The 26,360-nt window shown below is 35.7% G+C and overlaps 1 protein-coding gene across 1 annotated transcript in view; it reads left to right on the forward strand.

Moving 5' to 3' along the window:
* The window catches only part of Sec6 (Exocyst complex component Sec6), a 347,920-nt gene that overhangs the window by 309,072 nt on the left and 12,488 nt on the right, over positions 1 to 26,360 (forward strand). The window contains exons 19-21 of the mRNA XM_090388448.1: positions 12,533 to 12,644; positions 18,251 to 18,331; positions 24,553 to 24,645. Coding sequence (XP_090244574.1) covers positions 12,533 to 12,644; positions 18,251 to 18,331; positions 24,553 to 24,645 — 286 coding nt within the window. The remainder of the gene's footprint in view (positions 1 to 12,532; positions 12,645 to 18,250; positions 18,332 to 24,552; positions 24,646 to 26,360) is intronic.

Genomic DNA, 26,360 nt, shown 5'->3' on the forward strand with positions numbered 1-26,360 from the left:
GTTACTGCTACTCATATGCAGTACTTTACATTTGTCGATGTTAAACTTCATTTGCCACCTCTTAGCCCATCCACTTAACTTTTCCAAATCCTGTTGTAGTAACATACTATCATTACTGCCATTAACAACCCTGCAAACCTTCATATTGTCTGCAAGCTTAGACATTAACCTTGATATTCCTTCATCAGTATCATCAGTAAATACTGAAAACAACAATTGGCTCCACTAATAACATTAGTCCCTGAAGAGCAGTGTCCATTGATTATCACTCTCTGTCTTCTCCCACTCAACCATCCTTTTATCTGTTGTAGCAACTTGCCCTTAATGCCATACCGCTTGAATTGGCACAGCAGTCTTCCATGTACCACAATTTCAAAAGCTTTCCTAAAATCCAAGTTTTTATATATCAAAATTATTTGTTAAATAATTCAGTATTTTAAATGTATATTGAATGTTCAGTACAATATACACTCCTGCCTAAAAGTTTGAAATCACATTTCATTTTTTTCAAAGTTTTTATTCAATTAAAATACCAATTTTTACTAAAATATTTTTTATTATATATAAAAATCAAAAAACTTAAATAACATTTAAGAAATTTCTAGAATATTCCAGAATTCTGTAGATGACTCCTGAAAGCTGAAGAACATTGTAGATGATTATTCTAAAGAGTGATAGTATTGTTTCAATATTATAGAATATTGTAGATAATTCTAAAGTGTTTTGCAATGATATAAATTGAGGAGTAAGAGATATAACTTATTAAAATCGAACACCTGTCATTTAAAATGGTTATTTGGTATAAGTTTTGTGTGTTTTGTGATAAATGTGGCAAGAAATAAGGAACTGCATGTTGAAAAAAGAAGTGCTGTTATAACTCTGTATAAAGAAAGTTGTTCCAGAAGTATTGGAAAAAAACTAGGTGTTTTATTTAAAGGAGTACAAACTACTTTTGATGATTCAAGATTGTCAGTTTATAGGTCAAATCACGATCAGATTTATAGGTCAAACCACACATAATAATGGAAGCACAAGATATAACCATAACATTGATTTCTAAATGCAGTCAATGACTTACTGCACCTGAAATTTGAGCTGAGTTCAATAGGAACAGAGAAACTCCCATGTGTACATCCGCTGTAAAACTTCATCTTAAACAAACAGGACTTCATGGCCATTCATTGAAAACCCTTATTAAAGCTGGAAAATTGAAAGAAATGATTGACTTGGGCTGAGAGCCATCAACACTGGCCAATTGAAGGTGAAATATTTACTGTGGATGGATGAATCCAAATTTGGAATTTTTGGATCCAAGTGTAGCATCTATGTGAGATGATTAACTGAATTTAAAATGAACCTACATTGTTTAGTGCCTATAGTCAAGCATGGTGGTGGTTCCATTGCGGGCAACATCATCAGAATTGAAGGAATTTTAAGAAAAGAAGGCTATAAAAACATTCTTAATTCCAAGATGATTCCAAAAAAGCACCATTGGATTTAAATCAGGAATTTTGGGGTGGCCACTACAATACAATGAGCTGAAGTACAGCTCTGAGTTCTGCAGGGACTTTCCTAGCAACTAAACAACAGGGGAAGGAGGTGGTGGTATTGCAAATTATGGTGTGTCCACCCCCAATTGCCTGATTTAAATCCAATGGAGCTTTTTTGGAATCATCTAGACTACTAGTTCCCAATCTACTGAGATCTATGGACCCTTTCAAAAATCAAAAAAAGTTTACAGACCCCTTTAAAAAAAAAATCTGCAGACCCCTATATATAACGTTATATACTGTGCTGCCACTTTATTAGGTACACCCTTGTTGTGCACACAAATGGGGTGTCCCACAACGTTGCAAGTCACGTGACCACAGTTGTGGATATAAATGCAGCAGAACAACCTTTCTAGTAACAGTTAAGTGTACAACCCATAGCAAGAATGGGGAAAAGGAGTGATCTGATGCACTTCGAATGTGGCATGGTAGTAGGTGCAAGACGTGCTGGACAAAGCATCTCTGAAATAGCAGTTCTCCTGAACTTTTCACACACCACAGTTTCAAGGGTATATTGAGAATGGTGCAACGAACAGAAAACATCATCTCAACAGCACTCTTGTGTCATCGAGATGATCGGCGCCTCCGTAGCCAGGTGGGAAGGAGCAGCAGTGCGTAGCACACGCTTCTTGATTAGACCGGGGTTCGAGCCCGTCACCACCAAATATGGAGGATGCGGAAAGGTCAGGGAATGACCACCGCATATCTTGGAGCGATATGGCCTTAGTTGCTGATGCTCCTAAAAACCAAATAACAAACAAACAAACATTGAGATGATGTTTTGAAAGAAAAGAAAATTGCTTGTTGATGAGAGAGGTCAGAGGAGGATGGCTAGAATTGTGCAAGCAAACAGAGGGGTCACAATGTTGCACATGACTTCAGAATACAACCTTGGTGTGCAGAACAAAATGTCGCACTTCATCACGAATGGGCTACAACAGCTGACGGCCACATCGCATACCTTTGTTATCAATGAAGAACAAGAGAGCACACCTCCTGTGGGCACAGCAACACCAGCACTGGACTATCGAGGATTCGAAAACAGTTGCTTAGTCTGCCGAGTCAAAGTTCCTGGTGCATCATGTTGATGGAAGGCTCCGAATTTGGCAAAAACAACATAAATCCATGGACCCGTCATGTCTGATGACTACTGTGCAAGGTGGTGGGGGCAGTGTTATGGTTTGGGGAATGTTTTCTTGGCACACATTGGGTCCATTGATACCCATAGATTCATGTCTGAATGCCACATCATTGCTGACCAAGTGCATCCATTTATGTTGACAGTTTATCTTCAGTCAGATAGTTACTTCCGGCAGGATAATGCACTGGTGCACAAAGCCCACTCACTATGGAATCGTTCCAGGAACATGACAATGACTTTTCTTTGCTGCAGTGACCTTCTCAGTCCCTCGGATCTTAATCCTATTGAACATCTTTGGGATGAGCTGGAAAAGGCTGTTCGCTGCAGGCCTACACCTCTGTTGAATCTCAAGGAACTGCATCACACACTCATGTCTGCATGGTACTGCATTCCTGCACAAAGTTTTCAGCATCTTGTTCAATCCATGCCTGGACAAATTCAGGCTGTTTTGAAGGCTAAAGGAGACTCAACAACAGTTTATTAGGTAGGTGTACCTAATAAAGTGGCAGCACAGTGTATATGCATATGTTATATATATATATATATATATATATATATGTGTGTGTGTGTGTGTGTGTGTGCATGCGTGTGGTTGACCACCATTTTACAGATTCCCTGGAACTGGTCTACGGACTCCCAGGGATCCGCGGACTTCAGTTCGGGAAACGCTGATCTAGATCACTTAGAATGTTAGATAAGACCCTATTATAAAATTAATCACCAGAATGCCCATGTAAGCTAGTGATAAAACCTTGAGGATATTTCGATAAAAAATCAGTATAGTTGTTAATATTAATTATTTCAATATTTTTTTCTGTAAATTTTTTCAGTGTGTAATAAAAAATCTTAAAATACTTTGTACTGTTTTGTTTTTTACGTTAAACCTTACAGTGTCATATGCTGTGATTCCAATCTTTTAGGTGAAAGTATATATGCAGTGTGTGTATATATATACATACAGGCAACCCCTGTATAACACGGTATTTCTACAGCATGATTGTCACAATTTATCAACATGATTTATAAATTGTGACAATCCTTGCACAACACAGTACTTACAATTGCGGTAAACTACGCATAACACGGTATTTTTGAGCTCTTTGGCGGAGAAAACCTTGCTATTATGTTGGATGTAATTTTTTAACATTTCCATTTTTTTTTGTGGATCCCTGCTGTTCCCTCGCTAGTCTCTATGCAAAAAAAAAAAAAAAAAAATATTGGGAAATTCTCATGTTAGGTTCTGTGCTATTGAACTTGTGCTTGTTTGAAACTATAAAAAAATGTGACTTAGAAGCAAGCAGTTCGTGACTTTTAAGGTTTTTGTAAGGTTATATTGGTTTTTATTTGATTATTTATAAATTTTCCCGGGTATGTATTACTAAACTTTGTTCTTAAGAATCGTATTGAAATAGTTTTTTTGTTGTGAATTAAATTCCAGCTCTAAATTATGCCTAAGGAACTTAGGCATAATTTGGGTAACTGCCAATTTATATAAAGAATGGTTTCTAAATTGTTTTGTGCCAGCTGTGGAAAACTAGTTAAAGTGGAAAAATCTAGATTTCAAAGTTTTATTACTATTGGATAATGTGCCAGGCCATCCAAAATATTTAAGTCATCCAAAAGTTTAAGTAAGGTTCTTACCACCTAATACAACTCATTTAATTCAGCCATTAGATCAAGGCATTATGTCTACCTTTAAAACTCATTACATCAGAAAATCGTTACAATGGATTTTGGGAAAAAATTATTTCAAATCTATTGAAGTGATAGAGGCATGGAAACATTTTTCAATTGTGGACTGTATTGGAATCATGGCTTTATCTCTCCAAGAAGTAAAACCGTCAATGTATTTAATGTTGAAGGTTTTAAATGTGTGTTGGAAAAATGAGTCAATTCATTCAGGAAACATGGTCAAACCAGCAGAAAACGGAATCAATACGATATAGTAGAGCTTGCTAAGTCAATAGGAGGGAAAGGTTTGCTGATATAACTACTGGGCCAGAGTCAGTTCATTCAGGAAATATGGTCGAACTAGCAGAAAACGGAATCAGTTCGATATAGTAGAGCTTGCTAAGTCAGTAGGAGGGGAAGGTTTTGATGATATAACTACTGAAGACATTCAAGAATTACTAGTAGATGGAGCAATATGGCCTTAGTTGCTAATGCTCCTAAAAACCAAATAACAACAACAACAATTACTAGTAGAAAAGGAGGCTGGCGAAACGGATTTGATGGAAATGGCATCAGAGGTAAACCAAATCAATTCAGAGGATGATAGCACAGATGAAAATTCTGAAGTTCCAATTTTGCACTAAAAAAAGCATACGGGAAGGCATAAACTTAGCTGAGCAGTTAGAATCTTTATTTTGAATGGAGATCCTTCGACTGAAAGGAACACAAAGTTCGAAAAGGAGCTTCAAAAATGCTTAGCTCCTTACCATGCAATTTACAAAGATCTATCAATCAAAAGCAAATAATCTCATCTTACTGATTTTTTAAAGAGAGTAGAAAATACACTAAATCTAGATGCTTCAGAAGAAAGTTCAGAAGGTGAAGATATTCTGCAACACTAAAACTAATCTCAATCAAACGATTGAGCTTAGCAGCAATGAAGCAGCTAAAACTCAATCAAACGATTGAGCTTAGCAGCAATGAAGAGGAAGAAAATTTTTAAAAAAAATAATAATAAATATGCAATAATTAATAAATAAATGGATTACAAATGCCCACATTAGGTAACCATGGAGCCAGACCAGAACTGGATTTCAGAATAAAAGCTTATCAACATTAATACTGTTCTTTCTATCATTCCATAACATTAGCATTGAACTTTTTTTCTTATTGTGCTACATTTTGTGTATAATATATTTAAAATGGAAAAACTCAAATCTTTTACTCATTTTTATATATTTAAAACAAATATACATATATTTTGTATATAATATAGTAATATACACAAAACAATTAATTTTGGATGCCTCCTCCCATTATATCATTGCTGAAATTGCTCACATTTTAAGAATCATTTCTGAGATATGAGTAGAGTTTGTAAATCAGGAGATTATTGTGCATATAATGGATAAAGTGTGCACTAATGATAGCGGTAATCAAGAAGAAACATACCTAAATATATTCACGTGCAGAGATTTTGGATAAATATTTTACAAAAGGTATGATTGGAGGGATAGTTTCAAGTGATTAGTTTGTCTTATTGGCAATCCAATATTTCAAAAAAGAAAAAAAAAGATAGATATCATTAATTTGCAATGTTTAAAGATATTCAGAAACATAAGTAAGTGGCAACATATTATTGCTGATCGAAAAAAATTCATTCTATACTATTGAAACAGAAGATACATTATGTATAGAATATTTATAAAGTTCCAAATGATTTGGACAGCTATAACCAGGCATGGCTAAAACAAATGTGCCAAACATTTTCTAGTCTCATGGGATTTTATTTGAAAACAAAATAAATAGATGCTGGATAGTGTCACTGTTGGCCTTATAACAGTGCTGAAATGGGGTGGGGGGAGAAATAGAGAACGAGAGCAAGAGCTTACGAACACAACTGTGCATCCTTATTCCTTGACAATTTGTTGAGTTGAGGTTTGGGCCAGGAATGGGGTAACATTTTGGCAGAATCAATGGCACACACTGTATGGGTGCTTCATATCTGTAAGGATAAATAGATTGTCACAGTGTGTGTTTTCAGGTATTCCCAAAGACAAAAATCACATGCCATAAGATCTTCCATTGAGTAGGATTGAGAGGCCACTTATGTCTATAACTTCTTGTTGTTGTTGTAATTGAGGATTTTTGGCATAAGGATGTAGTAGTAGTAGTGGCATGTGATGCAAGAAAGCAACTGTATGAGCTTATGCAGCATCAGCCAAAAAAAATAAATAAATAAAATAAAATAAAAAAATCACACCATTCCTTCCAAATGCCTGTCCAGTTCCTCCTTAAATTTATTTAACCTGTCAACTTCCACAACGACAGATGGAAGTTTGTTCCAGCAATTAACCACCTGCTGGCTAAAGGCAAATTTCCGCTCATCTATTCTACATCTGTCTTTTCTTAATTTGAATTTATGCCCCCTTAGGTTCGTAATCTGAACAAGTGGAAGGATCCCATCAGAATTCAGCATGCTCAACCCATTCAAGGCCTTATATATCTCAATCAGATCACCGCGCAGGTGCCTAGTCTCCAGCCACTGCAATTTGCAGAACTTAAGCCTCTCTTGTTAAGAGGATCCCTTCATTCCCCTCACCAATCTTGTTGCCCTTCTCTGTACACGCTCAAGTAAATCTACATCCTTCCTAAAATGAGGCCTCCAGACCTGTACGCAGTACTCAAGGCGTGGCCTGACCATTGCCTTATACAGTGGGACAATCACCTCCTTCTCCCTGCTAGCAAAATTCTTATATATCATTGACAAAACCCCATGACCTGCCCTAGCAGCCTGTCTGCATTGCTCAGAAAACTTCATATCTGACTGCACAATTACTCCCAGGTCTTTTTCATTTTCTACCACCTTAAGTGTAGTACCACACAGTTGGTACATTTCTCTGGGGTTACTTCTACCCATATGCAGTACTTTGCATTTGTCAAGGTTAAACTGAAGTTTAACCTTGACAAAAGAAGTTGCCACTTCTTAGCCCATCTGCCCAAATTATCTAGATCCTGTTGCAGTAGCACACTGCCATTACTGTCATTAACAACCCTGCCAACCTTTGTACATCTGCAAATTTCAACATTAAGCCTGATATACCTTCATCAATATCATTGATAAATATAAAAAACAACAGTGGACCTAACACCGAACCCTGTGGGATATAGTTATAGACATAGTTATAGATATAGTTATATATCTATAGCTATGGCTGATAATTTGCTTGGGGCCAGACATAGAAAGAAGAAAATCTTTGACAGGCATTACAGTATCTTAGAAAGATGCTGTAAAGATGCAAAATCCTTTAGGATTTTGCATTCTTGCAGATGTGACTTAAAGTCCTGTAAGATGTGTAGATACCGTATGCCTGTCATCATGCATACATGTATCCTCTTCATCATAATGTTTTCTTCATTTTTAAAGAACAAGTGAAGCTATACCAAACAGTGTGAAATTGATTTTTACACTTCTATTGGAATGAGCAGCAGCCTGGGAAGCAAGGTGCCAGAGATTTCTAGAACTGCTGGGAGTCATCATGGAACAAGTAAATACATGGGCTGTGTTTGGGTAATTAAGAATAAGAACAAGTGCATGTATACTTGCATATACACCAATACGAGGAGTACAGTAAATAAATTTGATGAACTTGAAATGCTGGTCAAGACATCAAAGGCAGATATTGTTGGGATATCAGAGACATGGTACCAATGGATATAAGGAATGCAGAATTTTTCGTAAACTGTTATATAGTTAAACTATATAACAGTTATATTCTGTTATATACAGTGGAGTCCCACTAATCCGAACACGTTTCGGTCGGCGGAGAGGAAATTTTTTAGTTCGCAAAATATATGTTTTTTGTATTTTCCAGTTAAATTTAAATGGTATTAATGGTACAAAAACATTTAGAATTCCACAAAAAAATTGTATTTTATTGTAGTACTGTACTAATACAAAATTAATAAATCAGTGTTTGACATGACCTATTAAAACTACAGATCTATACTTACACACCAAAACAGGAACAAAAGTAATTTTTCAGAAGTAACAAACTCTGTTAGTTTCTTTTGACGTAACGATGAAAATCGGCTAGAAGATGCTATGTTTCGCCACCGCTTCATAAACATGTAGTCTGCCAGTGTAGCGCTGGGATGTTGTTCTAAGTAGCGTAAAGCGAGGTCAAGGGCCGCTGCCCCGTCTGCATGTGACACATTGTTCCACAGTACCAAAGGGTACTGCGGAACAACTTGTGTCGTAGTATGTTGTACTGGGTATTCGCACTAAATGATTCATTACCTTTCATTAGTTTGTTGAGATGAATGGCCTTTTCTCTAACAAGAGGTTCACTTAGGGGTGTTCCCCTTTCTCTTTCCTGAGTGAACCACCTGAATAAGGCTTCATCAAGCTTGTCAAACGTTGAGGGCCTAACTGTTTGTCGATTTTCAACTGATTTTTCTGAAGTAGAGGTACAAAACTGCTCGATCTTTGCGCGGTTTTTTTTCCAGTCAGTTATTGTGGCCTTGCCCAGTCCAAACTCTGTTGCCAATTTCATTGCACTTTCACCCTTGTCCAGCCTTTTCAAAACTTCCAGCTTATCTTTCAACGTACACGTTGTGTGTTTCCATTTCGTGGCCATTGTGGCAGCAGACTGAACTAAACTAAACTATGTACAATAATGTAGAGCATATATTTAAACATTCACGTTTAATGCACAATGTCGCGTGCAATGAGTCATAGCGTGGAGGGGGGAGGGTTTGCTTCCGGTGTGTAGTAGGCCTACTATATATTCATTCCTTAATAAACCAGACCTGTTTTACTGCTTGCTTCTGCATTATTGCAGTTATTCGGCTAATCCGAACAGGGCTCGGTCCCAATTAGTTTGGACTAGCGGGACTCCAGAAGTCAGTTTGGCAGTTTTATATTATTTGGTATTTCATCAAGAATATGGTCATTATGATATTATAGAAGTTTTTTTGGTATATTTCTTTAACCCTTCATTTAATATTATAGACACTGGGATGAAATTGAGATATTTCTTTCATGGCATCATTTATTGGAATCATTGATTATGTTTTGCTTGCATATATGTAAATAAGGAATAGTGATTGGCATTTAATATGATATGCCTTAGGAAAAGTGTAACCATATTGTTAGCTATTTGTCTATTTTTAATTCTTGTCTTTCTTTTAATTTCTAATTAGTCTTTTTTATTATTTGTAGTTTTATATTTGCTGTGTATAAATTCCTTTTTTTTTTTTAAATATTAATATTGATGTCTAAAGAATTGAAAAATTTAACATCATTTATGTTGATTCAAGTGATTATCTTGGATACCAGAGTTTTACATAATATAGTTATGTTATTTTATATTACAGATGTCAATTTGGCAGTTTTACATTATTTTATATTTCTTTGAGAATATGAGAGCTATGATATTATATGTAGCATTTTCTACTCCTCTAAAAGTCTTAAAAAACACGATCATTGGTATTTTTCGTTTAGTATTTAAAGTAGGGAGCACAGTTACAATAACAAATACAGATAATTGATTTTAATTGCAATAAATCTTAATTAGTATTTATTGTTTTGTCAGTCTCTTTCTAGTATGTCACATATCAGCTGACTATAAAATTAAAAGTTTTAATAATATAGTTAAGTCTAAAGAAAAAGCTTCAAGCTATGAAAGCTATATAAAGGCATGGTACATGTCAAGTATAGCCTCCTTCTGTGCATATCTATGAGCGAACTGTATTTGCTGCTTAGTTCATTAATCTCATATTGTGCAGTCACTTTGCCATTGCATACATTTTAAATAAAAAGCAATATACTTTTCCATTGGAACAGTGCCTTTTATTTAAAGTAGTGCAGTTTCAAGGCAACTCATGGCAAAGTGCCTCTACATTATGAGGTCAGTGTACAAGTACATTGACCTCATAATGTAGAGGCAGAAAGAGGCTATGCTCAACATGCACAAGTTCTTGTTGATACTCCAGCATGACCACCAGGTCAGTGGAGTTTACAATAAATCAATCAATACAAATGTTAATTGTATTTAGCAGTCACAGGCTTGAACCCCGGTCCACTCAAAGAGCGTGTGCTATTGCACTCACACTCTTGACCACTCAGCTGCATCAGGCATAGAGCTAGAAAATTTGAGCTTTTGGGAATATTTAGATGGTATTAAACAAGCAAAAATGGATTGAGCAGATTATGATATACTGTATTTGCACATTGAAGATAGTTACCCTTGTTAACTTATCTTTCAATGGGCAGCATTGATAATCAATATGCCATTTGTCTTTTTTCCTAAGTTACTAACACATGTAATTAAAACATGATTACGGGCATAAACTTAATATGTTGTAATGTTATAGTTTTTAATAGTTAAAGTAGTTTCTATATACATATTATTATATATACACTCAGTGATCACTGATTTGTTACTACTTCATCCATAATGGACTATGCTGCATAGCTCATATTATAAAAAGCTGAACTTCATATGCTAGAGCACTGGTAATTTGCATCTGGTCACACAAGTCAGAGTGATAAAATATCAATTATGAAATGTAGTAAAGATGTCATGGAGTTTCAGAAGGGCATGGTTGTTGAGAGCTTGTGCGTCAGGTGTTTCCATGTCGGAAACGGCATGTCTTGTGGCCTACTATGGTTAAGGTGTACAAAAAATGGTGTTGAACATGTCAGACCACCTCTGCTGACAGAACTATAAAAGTACTCAAGGCAGATGTTCATGATGAGGCACAGTGCAACAATTGACATTGCAATACAACATGGGGAGTGCAAGGACAATATCCCTAATGATGATGTGCCACACACTCAGACTTATGGGATTCCACAGAAGACGACCCAATAGGGTCGTCTTCTGTGGAATGATCAGCAGTGAAGCTAGGATATCTTCACTGCTGATCATTGCTGATGACCAATGCTGTGATTCCAACAACACTCTGGTTGGATACTGGAGGACTGGACACGAGTGGTTGGTTGCACATTCAGATACCCGGTGCAACGCACATACAGATGTCTTCGTGTGTCACACAAGCAACAAGTCCATGGACCCATGCATATCACCCACTATCCAGGCAGGTGGTGGTTGTTGCTTAATATGGGGCATGTTTTTCTGGCAAGAACTATGACCCGTGGTGCATATGGACCAGTGTTTCATTGGTGAGGTCTACCAGCAGCTCTTAAGAGACCATGTGCACCCTCTTGTGTTGCATTTTTTCTCAGAGAGAAATTTTTTTTTTTTTGATTTGGTAGTTGTTGGCGCATCGGCTTCTGTGGCCATATTGCACCTCCCAAGGTTTTTGCAGTACTTTGATCCAAGCCCGAGGCGGGAATCGAACCCGCGACCTTTGGGTTGCCGGGCAAGTACTTTACCCACTCGGCTAGCCCGGTCGGCTCAGAGAGAAATGAAATCTTCCAAGACAATTACACACCATGCCATTAGGCCCACACTGTGCACAAGTGGTTCGAAGAACACTGAAGATATCACATGTGTTGATTGGCCACCAAATTTGCTTGACCTCAATCCAATTGAACACCTGTAGGATGTTTTGGAATGGAAAGTGAGGCATATGGACATGCAAAAGTCATCTATTCTGGCACTGTGGAAAACCTTGCAGGCAGAATAATTGAAGGTCCCTACGGATGTCTTCAGACATCTAGTGGAGTCATTGCCTAGGTGAACAGTGGCTGTTATCCATATTAACAGTAGCCCAACATTGTATTAGGTAGATAGTCACAATTCAGTGATCACTCCAGCGTATTTTTCCACATATCACGCATTCCACATACATATTATTACAAATTAAATTATATACATACATTAAATTACATATTATTACGAATTACATACATACATATTACGAATTAAACTTAAAAAGTTTGTAGAATATTCATAGATCTCTGGAATTTCATGGAACACACCTTATACAGGTTATTATACATATTATACAGGCTGATAACCACCAATTTATCTTAAGGGCTTTAAATTTTCTCTGAAAATTTCCAAGCATAAAGCTAACTTTGTTAGGCTGTAGCAATGTTTTTTTAAAAAATAAATGCAATTCAAATTTAAGTTACCAAAAATTAAAGTAATAACTTTTACAAGTATATGACTATAAGTGATTGTGTAATCTATTACAGGAGAATTACGTTAAAAACATATGAGGAACGTCTGCAAGTGGATGAAAAATTGAAATCAGAGTCAACTAAATTAAAAGCCTTATTTTCAAGGCTTGCTCCACTTCATATTCAGGTAATTTATATTTCATTAAATAATGGATATAATATAGTTACAAGGTGAATCAAACAAAAACAAGATTTTAATTGCCTAAATTTTAATTATTTTCTGTCATACACACAAATTTAGGAATTAACACTACTCTACTACCAAACATAGGTACACTGGCCATCCTGCGTGCATTGGATGTGATGGATGCATTGTCCAATACAATTGCAATACATCTGTCAGATTGCAGTATACAAAAGTATACTGTGTGATCTTGTGTGAAGTGGTTTCCTTGAGTGTTGCGATGAATATAAACATTTGTGAATGGAATTTTTTCTGCAATACCTAATGCAATACAAATAGGGAAGGGAGTGACTTCATGGATCATTTAATGACTGTGTGTGTGAGACTTGCATCTCAATTTCAATGTGGAGGCATCATTATAATCATCACTATGGCCAAAAAAAGTTCTATACTTTTGAAAGTGCTGGGTAGCTTGTAATACTTGTATATTGTTCTTGGGCTCATAAGGACTACTTATGAGCCCACTCTTGATTAGACTGGAGGTTCGAGCCCGTGACCACCATATATGGAGGATGCAGAAAGGTCAGGGAATGACCACCGCATATCCCCGGAGCAATATGGCCTTAGTTGCTAATGCTCCTAAAAAAAAAATAAATAAATAAATAACAAAAAATCCCATTTCACCCATCCATTAACTCCAAATGTTTGTCTAGTTCTGCTTGAATTTATTTAAGCTGTCAACATCTACGACAGATGGAAGTTTGTTCCAGCATAATCAACCACTTGGCTAAAGGCAAATTTCTGCACATCTATTCTACAACTGTCTTTCCTCAATTTGAATTTATGTCCTCTCAGGCAACTAATCTGTGCAAGAGGAAAAATCCCATTGAGCTTGCTCAAACCATTCAAGGCCCTTATACACCTCGATCAGATCACTTCATAGGTGCCTAGTCTCCAGACACTGCAATTAGCACAACTTAAGTCTTTTTTTGTAAGAGCAACCTTTTGTTCCTTTCACCAATCTCATGCCCTTCTCTGTACTTGTTGGGCTCAACATGGAGGAACAGGGCTCTGGGAAGTGACTGAGCATCCTTCTACAACCCATACTTTGTTGCCTTATGATCCTCATGTTTTTCTCAAAGACTGAAAAGTGATTTGGTAGAAAGTGGTTTCTACACAGATCAGGAAATGAAGGAAGCCATTAAACAATGGTGTCAACAGTAGCCAAAGGCTTTTAATGAGGGAGGTATAAAAAAAAAAGTGTCATACAGATGGGATAAGTTCCTAAACTGTGGTGGAAGTATATTTGAAAAATAAAGTAGCAGTTATTGGTAAAAAAAATAATTCATTTTGATTTGCATTGCTGCCATCTCTCTCTCTCTGGATTTATGACAAAGAAACAGTCTTTTGACTCGATTTGACCCCTTCTCCATCTAGCTGTTGTACTAGAGCTAGTACCATAAAGTTTCTCTGTCATTTTGCAAAAACACATTTTTTTCCCTTCATCTTTTTCTTTTTGCAAAAAAAAAAACAGTAAAGATGATTTAAATCAAAATTAAGAAAAACTGAATTTTTTATTTATTTAAAGAATATCGCTGTGGTAAATACCTGAGAAGAATAGTTTGCCATAATTGTTAAGCTAGCCTTAAAAAAAAACGTTTGTTCTTTATTAAACATATGCACATAAAAGTAGAAAAGGGGCTTAGAGGGGAACAGGTATCCTGTGTGATATCAGACACTCAGTCTAAAACACTGATGGATCCAATATCTTTCTATTACAGAAGATTTAGGAGAAGTCCGAGTGGCCTGCCTCACTAAAATCCACTCGTGCATACCTTCTCTATGGTAAGCCCTGTTACGTCACTTAGGTGGCAACGAACATGTAGAGTGGTTCTCTTCAAGACGCCTGGTCAGCGTGAAGAGGAAAAGACCAAACCCTCCAGCACGACAAAAGAAATGGCCCTCAGTCCCCAGCAGCTTTCACTCTCCCTCTTACGGCAGCGAGAGGATCAGGGTGGAAGCAGAGGGTGCTAAGAATCTCTGGGTACGACCAAGCTGCCATCTCCCTCTTACGGCAGCGAGAGGATCAGGGTGGAAGCAGAGGGTGCTAAGAATCTCTGGGTACGACCAAGCTGCCATGCACGGAAACTGAACTTGGCCTGTTATAACGTAAGATCATTCATCGGTGAAGATAGGATATTAGAGCTGGAAAAGGTATTAGAAAATGTGAATTGGAATATCATCGGTTTGGCTGAAACAAGAAGAAGAAATGAATCACTTATAAGTTTATCAAGTGGAAATCTGCTGTACACCAATGGAAACAGTGAAAGGAGTGAAGGTGGAGTTGGGTTTCTGGTCCATAAATATTTAAAAAAACAACATTTTGGAATTCAAAAGTACATCACCAAGGGTATCAAGACTAATTCTCAAGATTTCTAAGAGGTACAAGCTAAAGGTTATAATGATTTATGCACCAACAACGAGCCATGATAATGAAGAGGTTGAAGAAATGTACAGAAATGTGGTCACCGAAATTGAGTCTTCTAGATGAGCAGAAAACCCACTACACTATTATTATGGGGGACTTCAATGCTAAGGTTGGAAAAAGACAAAACAGCGCAGAAAGGGGAACTATAGGAAATTTTGGAATTGGTGAAAGAGGCGAAAGACTTGTGGAATTTGCAGAATCTCAAGGATTGTCAGTAATGAACACTTTTTTCAAGAAAAGGGTGAACAGACATGGAAGAGTCCAAATGGATTAACAACTAATGAAATTGACTTCGTCCTCACTAACAGAAGATATATTGTGAATGATGTTACCATCCTGAATAAGGTAAATGTTGGAAGTGATCACAGAATGGTAAGATGTACACTCTCTGAAAATGATAAAGCCCAAGAAACCTATAGGGAAAAAGAAATCCAAAGAAGAAAAAATTAGTCAAGAAACACTTGTTATGATGAACCGGAAGCGAAAAATGAAGAGCAAGATAAACACTGACAAGGAGAAAATTGAGTAATCTGAGTTATGCAAAGCCATTAGAAAGAGACTCAGAGAAGACATAAGAAGATATAACACAAGAAAAGTAGAACAAGCATTAAGGGAAAACATAAAGGATAAAGGGTTTAAATCAGCAGCCATGAGCAGTAATACAAAAAGACAAATGATACTGAAACTGAAGAATAGCAATGGTGTACTTATAAACAGCAGAGAAGGCATAATTCAAATAGCAGAAGACTACTATAGAGAATTATACAAGGAGCGAGGGAATGATGCCAGCAGTGGGGAAGATGGATTGCAAATTAGCAACACATACGACATACCCGATATTCTTCCTGATGAGGTAGAACATGCATTGAAGAAAATGAAGAATCAGAAAGCCCCAGGGGAAGATGAAGTTACTGTAGAGTTGTTAAAATTGGGAGGAAGAGACATAACACGAAAACTGGCAAGGCTCTTCACAAAGTGCATTAGAAAAGGTGTGACACATAAGCAGTGGAATAATGCAATCATAGTTTTGCTGCATAAGAAAGGAGATAAATCAGAAATTGGAAATTATAGACAAATTAGCTTGTTATCCCACATCTACAAGTTGTTCACAAGGGTCATTACTAACAGATTAGAAAGAATACTTGATGAGAAGAATCAACCGAAAGAGCAAGCTGGCTTTAGGACAGGATTCTCAACTATGGATCACCTTCACATAATATCACAGCTAATGGAGAAAGCAAATGAATATAAAACACCATTATGCTTGGCATTTGTGGATTATGAAAAGGCATTTGACTCCATACAGCATAGGGCAATGTTTCGGGCACTGGAAAGACAAGGCATAGATACCCCATATATTATGATTTTGAAGAAAATATATGAGAATGCTACCTCCTTTATTAGACTAGACAAAGACAGTAGGAAATTTAAAATTGAGAAAGGAGTTCGACAAGGAGACAATATCTCCGAAGCTGTTTACTGCTGCCCTTGAGGAAGCTTTCAGAAGATTAGACTGATCGCAGAAAGGAGTCAATGTGAACAGAGAGTATCTAAACCATTTACGATTTGCAGATGACATTGTGGTCATAAGCTATTATCCCAAAGAATTAGAGGAAAATCTTAATCAGTTATGCACAGTTAGTAAGGATTTTGGACTAAAGATGAATATGGCTAAAACAAAAGTAATGATGAAAAAGTATGCCACAGAAAGGGAAATAATGATTGAAGGAGCAGTAATTGAAAAGGTGGAGTCATATACTTGTCTGAGACAAGTTATTAGCTGTAATAATGATAAATGACTGGAAGTCAAGAGAAGAATAAATTTTGGATGGATAGCATTCAGGAAATATAGTCACATACTGAAGAGCAATATCCCAGTTTGTCTGAAATGTAAAATAATGAACCAATGTATACTCCCCACCATGACTTATGGAAGTGAAACTTGGGCACTGAAACTTGAGAACTACACAGTGGAGAATGGAACAAATTATATTGGGAATCAGACTGTTAGATAAGAAGAGAAACACATGGATTAGGCAGCAAACTCAAGTAAAGGACATTCTTATCAAAACTAAAGAACTAAAATGGTCTTGGGCAGGAATGGTACTCAAGAGGAGCTAGAAGAAAACCTGGAAGACAAAGGCGGATATGGATAGATGAAATCCATGAGTTTGTGGGTAGTAAATGGATGGCCAGTGCTCAAAACAGAAGGAACTGGAAAGTTGCTGGAGAGGCCTTCATCCTGCAGTGGATTGAAAATGGCTGATGATAATGATGACATAAAATTCAAATGCTTCAAATATTACATACATAAAATTTGAAGTTTCTTTAATTTTACATCTGATGACTTCAGCTATAGAAAATATTCTGTTATACAGTATGCTATGACATAACCATCTGGATAGTTCTGACTTGATTATAATAGTTGTGGATATTTTATACCAGATGATATTGGATGCAATTTTTAGTTATTCTGGTGATTGTTATCAGCAGGGCTGCCACAAGTGGGTAGGCAAGGTAAGCGTCGCTTATGGGTGGCAGCTTAAGAGGGTGCCGAAATATTTTTCGATATTGTTTTCTGATTGGTTAACGCTTATCAGTATTCAACATTTAGGGCAGCAAATATTATTCTGCTTACTGGCGGCACATAGGAATGCAGTGCTACTGGTTATCAGTTACTTATTATGATTGAATATGGAATTCCAGTACTGAATTCAATTTAAAATATGTAGTTTCCTTCACAAAATAATTGTGTATAATTCTTAAGATGAATTACAGACTATATTTTGATTACTATAATTTTAGCCAAAGAACAGTACGGCTAGTCGCAGCCCTAGAAACTGATGGGAGAATGTAAACTTCCCTGAAAGAAATCTTGGAAGAATCATAAACTGTTGTAGCAGGAAGTTTGCAATAGAGAACATGATTTTCAAAAGCAGAAAATGTTTTTTTATGCTCCTGACTATCTCTTTAATAAAATTTTATATTATTTTAATTTTTTTAATTCTAAATTCTGTTATTTTAATTTGATAATTTAATTTAACAATTTGAGGGATGGTGCCCACATAATGGACAAAGCCTTTTATGTGTCTGCTAATACAAAATTATTTTTTCTTAACAGAAAAGTTCCTTTGATGTAATACCTCCACTGTCAGAAGTGATAAAGCTGAAAGATGTCAGTATGTTATCACTGGAAATATCAGTAAGTATTATAAAACAAAAAACTCCTAATACTCTTTGAAACTGTATGAGAGATTATATTTGATTTATGACTTCATTAGAGAAGTAGAAATATACTTATCAGCTTATGAGGGTAATCTGTTTGTTCAGCACATATGAATAAATAGGAATATATTGTTTGTATATACTCCTTCAAGTCATATAGTTGATAAAGTCATGTAGTTTAAAACAATTTAATTTTGATTAATATTTTAAGTTGAATTAAAAAAGTACAAGGTTATTACAAAAGATCTTTGCAACTTTTAACTTCACTCAGCAGAACATTGTTTTTTGTATCAAAGTAAAGGAAACTGCTCAGGGTATTACTTCCATCAAACAAATATCAGTATTCTTATTAACTCTACAGTTGGTCAAGTTCTGTTCCAACTATGGCTACAATTTTCTTAATGTTTCTTCTGCTGACCGGGCTCGCCAGGTGAGTAAAGTGCCTGCCTGGCAACCCAAAGGTCGCGGGTTCGAATCCCGCCTTGGGCTTGGATCAATGAACTGCAAAAACCTTGGGAGGTGCACTATGGCCACAGAAGCCGATGCACCAACAATTACCAAAAAAAAAAAAAATTTAATGTTTCTTCTAAACTTAGAATTAAGGTAATACAGTAGAGTCCCTATTATCTGAGGTAATGTGGACTGAGGGAACCTAGGATAATCAAAAACTCAGATAACACAGGTTTGGTAAAATTATTATTAAATAAATTGGATTTGAATACATTAATGTAGTAATAAAGGCATGTGATGCAAGAAAGCAAGCATATGAGCTTATGTAGCATCAGCCAAAAAGGAAAAAAAAGAAAAAATTTCACACAACCATTCCCTCTAAAAGTTTGTCCAGATAGAAGTTTGTTCCAACAATTAACCACCCACTGCTAAAGGCAAATTTCTGCACATCTATTCTACAACTGTCTTTCCTAAATTTTAATTTATGTCCCCTTAGGTTTGTAATCTGAGCAAGTGGAAGAATCCCATCAGAATTCAGTGTGCTCAACCCATTCAAGGCCTTATACACCTTGATCAGATCACCTCGCAGGTGCCTAGTCTCCAGCTGCTGCAATTTGCAGAACTTAAGCCTTTCTTCGTAAGAGGACCCATTTGTTCTCCTCACCAATCTTGTTGCCCTTTGGTGTACACACTCAAGTAACTCTTCCTAAAATGAGATCTCCAGACATGTACACAGAACTCAAGGCATGGCCTGACCATTGCCTTATACAAAGGGATAATCGCCTCCTTTTCTTTGCTAGCAAAATTCCTGTATATCATTGACAATACCCCATGACCTGCTCTGGCAGCCTGTCTGCATTGCTCAGAAAACTTCATATCTGACTGCACAATCACTCCCATGTCTTTTTCATTTTCTACCACCCTAAGTGTAGTACCACACAGTTGGTACTACACTTAGGGTGGTAGAAAATGAAAGAGTTTCTCTGGGATACTTCTATCCATATGCACTACTTTTCAGTTGCCACTTCTCAGCCCATCTGCCCAAATTTTCTAGATCCTGTTGCAGCAGTACACTGCCATTACTGTCATTAACAACCCTGCCAACCTTTGTATCATCTGCAAACTTCAACACTAAGCCTGATATACCTTCATCAATATCATTGATAAATATACAAATCGACAATGGGACCAACACCGAACCCTGTGGGACTCCACTAATAACATTAGTCCATAAAGAGCAGCATCCATTGATTACCACTCTGTCTTCTCCCACTCAACCACACTTTTATCTATTGTAGCAACTTACCCATAATACCCTACTACTCCAATTTTTACAGCAGTCTTCCATGCACAACAGTATCAAATGCTTTCCTCAAATCCAAGTACATTCGGTCCTCGTATAACACGTGTTTACATTACACGAATTCAATCATACACGATTTATAAATAGGGGAACGTTATCTTATATAACACGAACCGAATTCGCTTATGCACGATTCGCCTTTGTGTTTACAAGAAATGGCAGTCGAACGCGGAATCACCCCAACCGAACGCAACACGATAGGAATGAAGAAGATTCTGAAAATGTATTTATGTGTTTTATATCAGTGAAGGAGAAACACATTTCACCATAATAACGTAAAAACCCACACAATTCCAGCTATCGATAATTTGCAATTGCAATTAGATCAAGTTTACGACCAGTTTATAATAGATTCCACTAGCAGAAACGCAACTGGAAATTGTTTTTATTGTTTTATGGTAGTAACCCCTAGAAATGTGCTTTAGTAAAATGTGAGGTGTTAATAGTGTATCTCGGCCTTTACGGTGTTGTTTATTCAGTTGCTACACGCACGCAGCTTTGTTTATGTGTATTAAACGTGCCTCCTCGTTTTGTAATTGTGCTTTAAAAATTAGTAAAATACTTAAGAGGTGTGAAAAGGAAGCGTCCTGGCGAAGACACTGCAGATTCAGAGAGAAAAAGAAAACAATATCGATAAACAGAGGCGGACTGGATCAAAAATTCTCACCCGGGAAAATTTATAGTGGCCTCATACTACGGTTTATGGCCAAAATCACACCGGCCTCCGGCCCACCGGGATTTCCTGGATAAGGCTTATGGCCAGTCCGCCTCTGTCGATAGAGAAAAAATATGAAATTGTGAAACGCTTTGAGCGAAATGAAAGATCATGTGGTATTGCACGTGCTACAGACCTAAATGAGGCAATGCCGAGAATTACAAAGAATTCAGAGAAAATAAAAACAATTTTCATAGCAGGAACAACTCAAAGTGTAATTAAAATCCATTAGATTAAGACACAAGAATTGGAAGGGATGGAACGGCTGTCTTTTCTATCTGTTTTTCGATTTTCTATCTGTTTGGATAGAAAATCAAACAAAAAACAAGTTTGCTTACGATAGAAGCAAAAGCATTAGCAATATTTTATTACGTAATAGTCGTAATAAAATACGTAAGCATTTTATTACGACTTACGTATTATAATTTTATTGCGACTATTTTATTTAATATAATAAATTTTTTACGAATAAAATACGTATTTTATTCGTAAAAAATACTTTTTAGTATTAAAAAATACTAAAAATACTTTATTATAATATAATAAATAATAAAAAATATTTTTTATTATTTATTATATTATAATAAAAAATATATTATATTATTTTTTATTATGTATTTTAATCGTTATAAAATACGTAAGTATTTTATAACGATTAAAATTACCCGATTATTTATTGTGTTTGGTAATGTTTTGGTTCCAAATGTGTGTTCAATCTTGGGTGGTCGGCACCTAACCCCACTTTTCCCATAGGGCCTGTTGTTTATATTGCACGATTTTGCATTGCACGAAGGTTTCTAGGAACACAACTATCGTGCTATACGAGGACAGACTGTATATGATATTAAAATTATTTTTTGCATCTAGTTCCTTTGTAACCATATCATAGCATCCAATCAGATTTGTCAGACAAGACTCTCCCTTAACAAACCCATGCTGTGTCATTTTCTTTATAAAAGTCATTTTACAAAAGATATATTACATTTCCTTTTTATTTATTTTATTTCTTACTTAAATCATAATTCCTCCATAACAAAAGTATGGAAACTATCAAGTTTATCTAACAAGGGATATTGACGATATTTCAACATCGGACAGTAACATATCACCAAATTATTCATGTGAAGAAATCTTTATTATTTTAACATGCTTAATATTTATAATATAAAAGCATATGGAATGCATTTCTTACACAGATGGCAAATATACAGGAAGTTGATGGATTTTGGTCAATACACAAATTACAACCTAATCACCCAAAAAAAATTTAAATAGGTATTATCAAAACCTTATTTTGAGATGTTTGGAAATTTATGGAATGACAAAAAAAAAAAACAATCGCAGATGAACATTGAATGCCAACGTTCATCTGCGATTCATACTTGATATTTTTAACGGATTTTTATTAAATATTGGGTACCCAAGGCATTTCATTTACAAGACCATAGAAAAATATTCTAATGGCATAAACAATAACACAACACAGAATGTAGGTTAAAAAGAGCAACAGTGATTCCATACATAAAAGGCATGGCAAAAAAAAAAAAAATATATGTAAAAAAAGCATGATCATCAAGTGATCTTTAAACCAACTTACAAACCAATTTCCAATTAATGAGATGGGAGAGTCTGTTCAAAGATCTGACACCGTTGTAATGGAAGATGTAATGTACAAAAATAAATGTGAATGTGGTAAAGTATACATAGTTGAGACAGGAAGATTTAAAATGGGCATAGATGTGTATAGCAGACATGTGGTCAAAGATTAAAGCTCCTTAAATCCTTATCTAACACCAAAAAATTTCTAACCTGGCAAAGCATGCATTGGAGTGCACTCAGGCATATAGTTATAGGAACTTTGCAGTAAGGGGGGGGGGGGTAAGAGACTGAAAAATGTAAAATAAAAGAAGCTTTTTACATCAAGAAATTTAGCCTGGTTGCTTCAAACAGAAACAAGAAGAAGAAACATAGGAGAATTATGGGATGGGCATTCCAACAATAAAATTAAGTAGGGATTAATGGAGCATGGAAGGGTTACCAGAGAACGATAGGCTACAAGAATGCTAGCCTGGATTAGAGTTGCCTCTTACAACATGTCAACAGTTTGAGAAAGTTAAATTTGTAATCCTTTTTCTAAACTTATTATGCATGTGAACAAGAACTGGTAAAGAGTTTGTAACATGCTCATTTTTTAAAATTATTTATCACAGTGTATAAAGTGTTAGAATAGCTTTTGCTTAAAAAATATGCACAATGTGTGATAGCCCCCTCCCCCTGTTTGAAAAATTAACCAATGAAACTATTATGTATGTGTATGTTTGTTTGTTTGTTTTGTTTTTTTTTGCAATATACACTCTTCCTTCTAAACAAGCTCCCATCTTATTGATTGCCATCTATAAGGTGGAAGCATGTGTAAACAGCTGTTTACACACACTTCCACGTGCAGAGCAATGTTTCTCAAACTTTGCTCTGCACAAACTACTTTAGCTTCTTAAATGCCCTTCACCAATTTCTTAAATATTGTTATTCTCCAGTCAGTAGGGTGAAGAAAACAACTTCAGTCCTTTAAAACTCAGCCTTGTCTTTCTTCTTGCAAAAAAAACTATCAAACTCAAGACTCACAAAATTATCTTTTTCTCTTCCTCACTTATCCCTTCTACTTCTGTTCTCTGGAACAACTTTCCTTCACATGTATTTTCCAAAAATTATGATCTACAGAAATTCAAGTGTAATGTTGACAATTCTCTCTCTCTCTGTACTGTAGGTCTAATATGTTTTGTGTTTAGAGTTTTCCTAAAAGGGGGGGGATGCATATATTATGCATTCCCCATATATTATGGTATCATTTACAGGAATAATTTAGAATATTTAAATAATTTAAATTTTAATTAATAACAAACATTATAGCTCCACTTCGAAAGCCTTCATCAGTGATTAAACATGTACTGAGTATAATACATATGACATGACTAATTATTCAACCATTGATGAAAGTGAGAGTAGAGTTGCAATATTTGATATTAATCTCAGCAATATTTTAAACTACTCCATTAAATACATACCATATTTTATGCAATGAAGTGTCTCATTCTATACTTTATGTAATCATGCCATTTTCAAAAATTAGATAAAATTAAACTTCTAAATCTAAAAAAATCCAAAGTATTTTAAATTTAGGATTGGGATACCTAAAACCCATTTCTAAATTCATTATTCATTTAGAATAATGAATTTAGAAATGAGTATTAGAAAGAAATTTTTAATAGGTGGCACAGTAAAATTTGTATTGTATTATCTATTAGCAGTTCATAAAAATTAATAGCATAAGCTATTAATAATTCACTTTTATTCTAAAATTCATCCTTAAATTTATTATTCTGAAATTCATCCTTAAATTTATTATTTTGAAATTCATTCTTAAATTTATTCTATACTTATTCCTAAATTTTATTTTACGTTTTTTAACCCACAACACTGGATGTGTAAGAATACATCACTAAAAATATGGCATATTTTATTATCCCAAATGATTGTCTAGGTTAAAAAAAAAAAATAAATTGATAGCTTCAGATAAGATTGTTAAAATCTTATATAGTGATGCAATAAAATGCACTCTATTTTTCTACAAAATTATATTGTTTTATTCTACCCTTTTTTTTTTTTTAATTAGGGTCTGTTAAAGAAATATCCAGATATGACCTTAGAGCAGTTAGTAGTTTTGATTCTTATACGTGGAGATGTAGGTAAATCAGATGCCCGACAGGCAAGTTGTAATTTTTCTCTATTTATTAAAATTTATGATTATGAGGCATTAAATGTCCAGAAGTAAATTTCATGCTCCCAATTAGAAAATGTGGCAAAAATTGCACTTAATTTGTTGTTTAAACAAGAAACACTTCCAACAGTTAGTTCACTAATATTACATTTTTGTGTGACATCAGTGAGGGTCAAGTTTAATTTTATGCAGCATAACCCAGCATACCTGGTGTATGCCGGGTTATGACATGGTGTCACACAGATATAAGGAATGCAGAACTAGAATTTGGGGAGTACAGTGTGTACAGGAAGGGAGGAGGGGTTATGCTATTAGTTAAGAAACACATAAAATCCAAGTGAAGCTAGTCGACATCACTGGACAGAGCAGTGTCGAGTCAGTTTAGTTTGACATAAGCATTGGGAGATCAAAGTTGAGAGTAGGAGTGTGTTATAGCCCCACTGACTCTGATGAGTATAATAAGAAACTGTACAGGGAAATAGAGTGGGCTAGTAAATCAGAGAGTCTTATAATGGGGGATTTTAATTTCCCAGATATTGACTGGAATTTGTGGGTTGGTCACTCATACACTAGCAAGGCTTTTGTGGATTTATTGGATGATTGTTTTCTACATTAGCATGTTCAGGAGACAACTAGAGGGATTGATACCCTTTATTTGATTATCAGTAGCGATTCTTCATGTATTAAGAATCTGCAGATAAAGGAACCACTAGGTGGCAGTGATCACAGTGTTCTGAAGTGGGATTTACTCAGAGGTAACTACCATCAGGTGTAAAGGGAAGGGTTTTTGCTTTCGTAAAGGCGACTACAGTGGTCTGAGACAGTATTTAAATTCTATACAGTGGGACCAACTGATGATGTAACCAAAAGCAAATTCAAAATGGGAAGCATTCAAAGAACTTATCTTGGAAGCTACTAGGCTTTACATACCAACTAAGAAATATTGTTCAAGGTTGAGGCCTAAATGGATGTCAGATGAATGAGACGTATGGCACAGAAGAAAAATGCATGGGATACATATAAATTAATGGGTGACATGGAAGCTTATGATAGATATAAGCTGGTCTGTAACCAAGTCACAAAGAAGATTAGGCAGACAAAGGCAGATTATGAGAAATCTTTGGCAAAGGATGCAAAGAAAAACAGCAAAGAGTTCTTTACCTATGTAAACTCTAGAAGGAAAGGTATGAATCAGATTGGTCCACTGGACATTGAAGGTTCAACTGTTGATGATCCTACTCAGGTGGCTAACAAACTAAATGAGTATTTTGCATCTACATTCACACATGAGGAGTTATTTAGTTAGGGGAATGCCAGAGGTGAATTGAACTCTGGCAGTGAGCTAGATGATTTTGTAATAACTGAGAGCAAAGTGGAGGAGAAATTGTTGAAGATAAACGTAAAATAGGCACCCAGGGTGGATGGATCTATCCAGTTATATTAAAGGAGGCAGCAAAGGAAGTAAGCAAACCCTTAGACATAATTATGAGAGCTTCTTTGGACTCAGGGGAGGTGCCTATGGACGGGAGATGTGCAAATCTGACCTAAATTCACAAAGGAGGATCAAAGGTCGACAAAAGTAATTATAGACCTATTAGTTTTAACTTCTGTTCCAGGAAAATTAATGGAGGCACTGGTAAAAGAAGCATTGCAGGATCATCTAGACCAGTTTCAGTTATAGCTTGGACACAGCATGGTTTTGT

This window comes from Mastigoproctus giganteus, chromosome 14 (genome assembly GCF_048544385.1).
Source record: "Mastigoproctus giganteus isolate SK-2022 chromosome 14, ASM4854438v1, whole genome shotgun sequence".
Lineage (NCBI taxonomy): Eukaryota > Metazoa > Arthropoda > Arachnida > Uropygi > Thelyphonidae > Mastigoproctus > Mastigoproctus giganteus.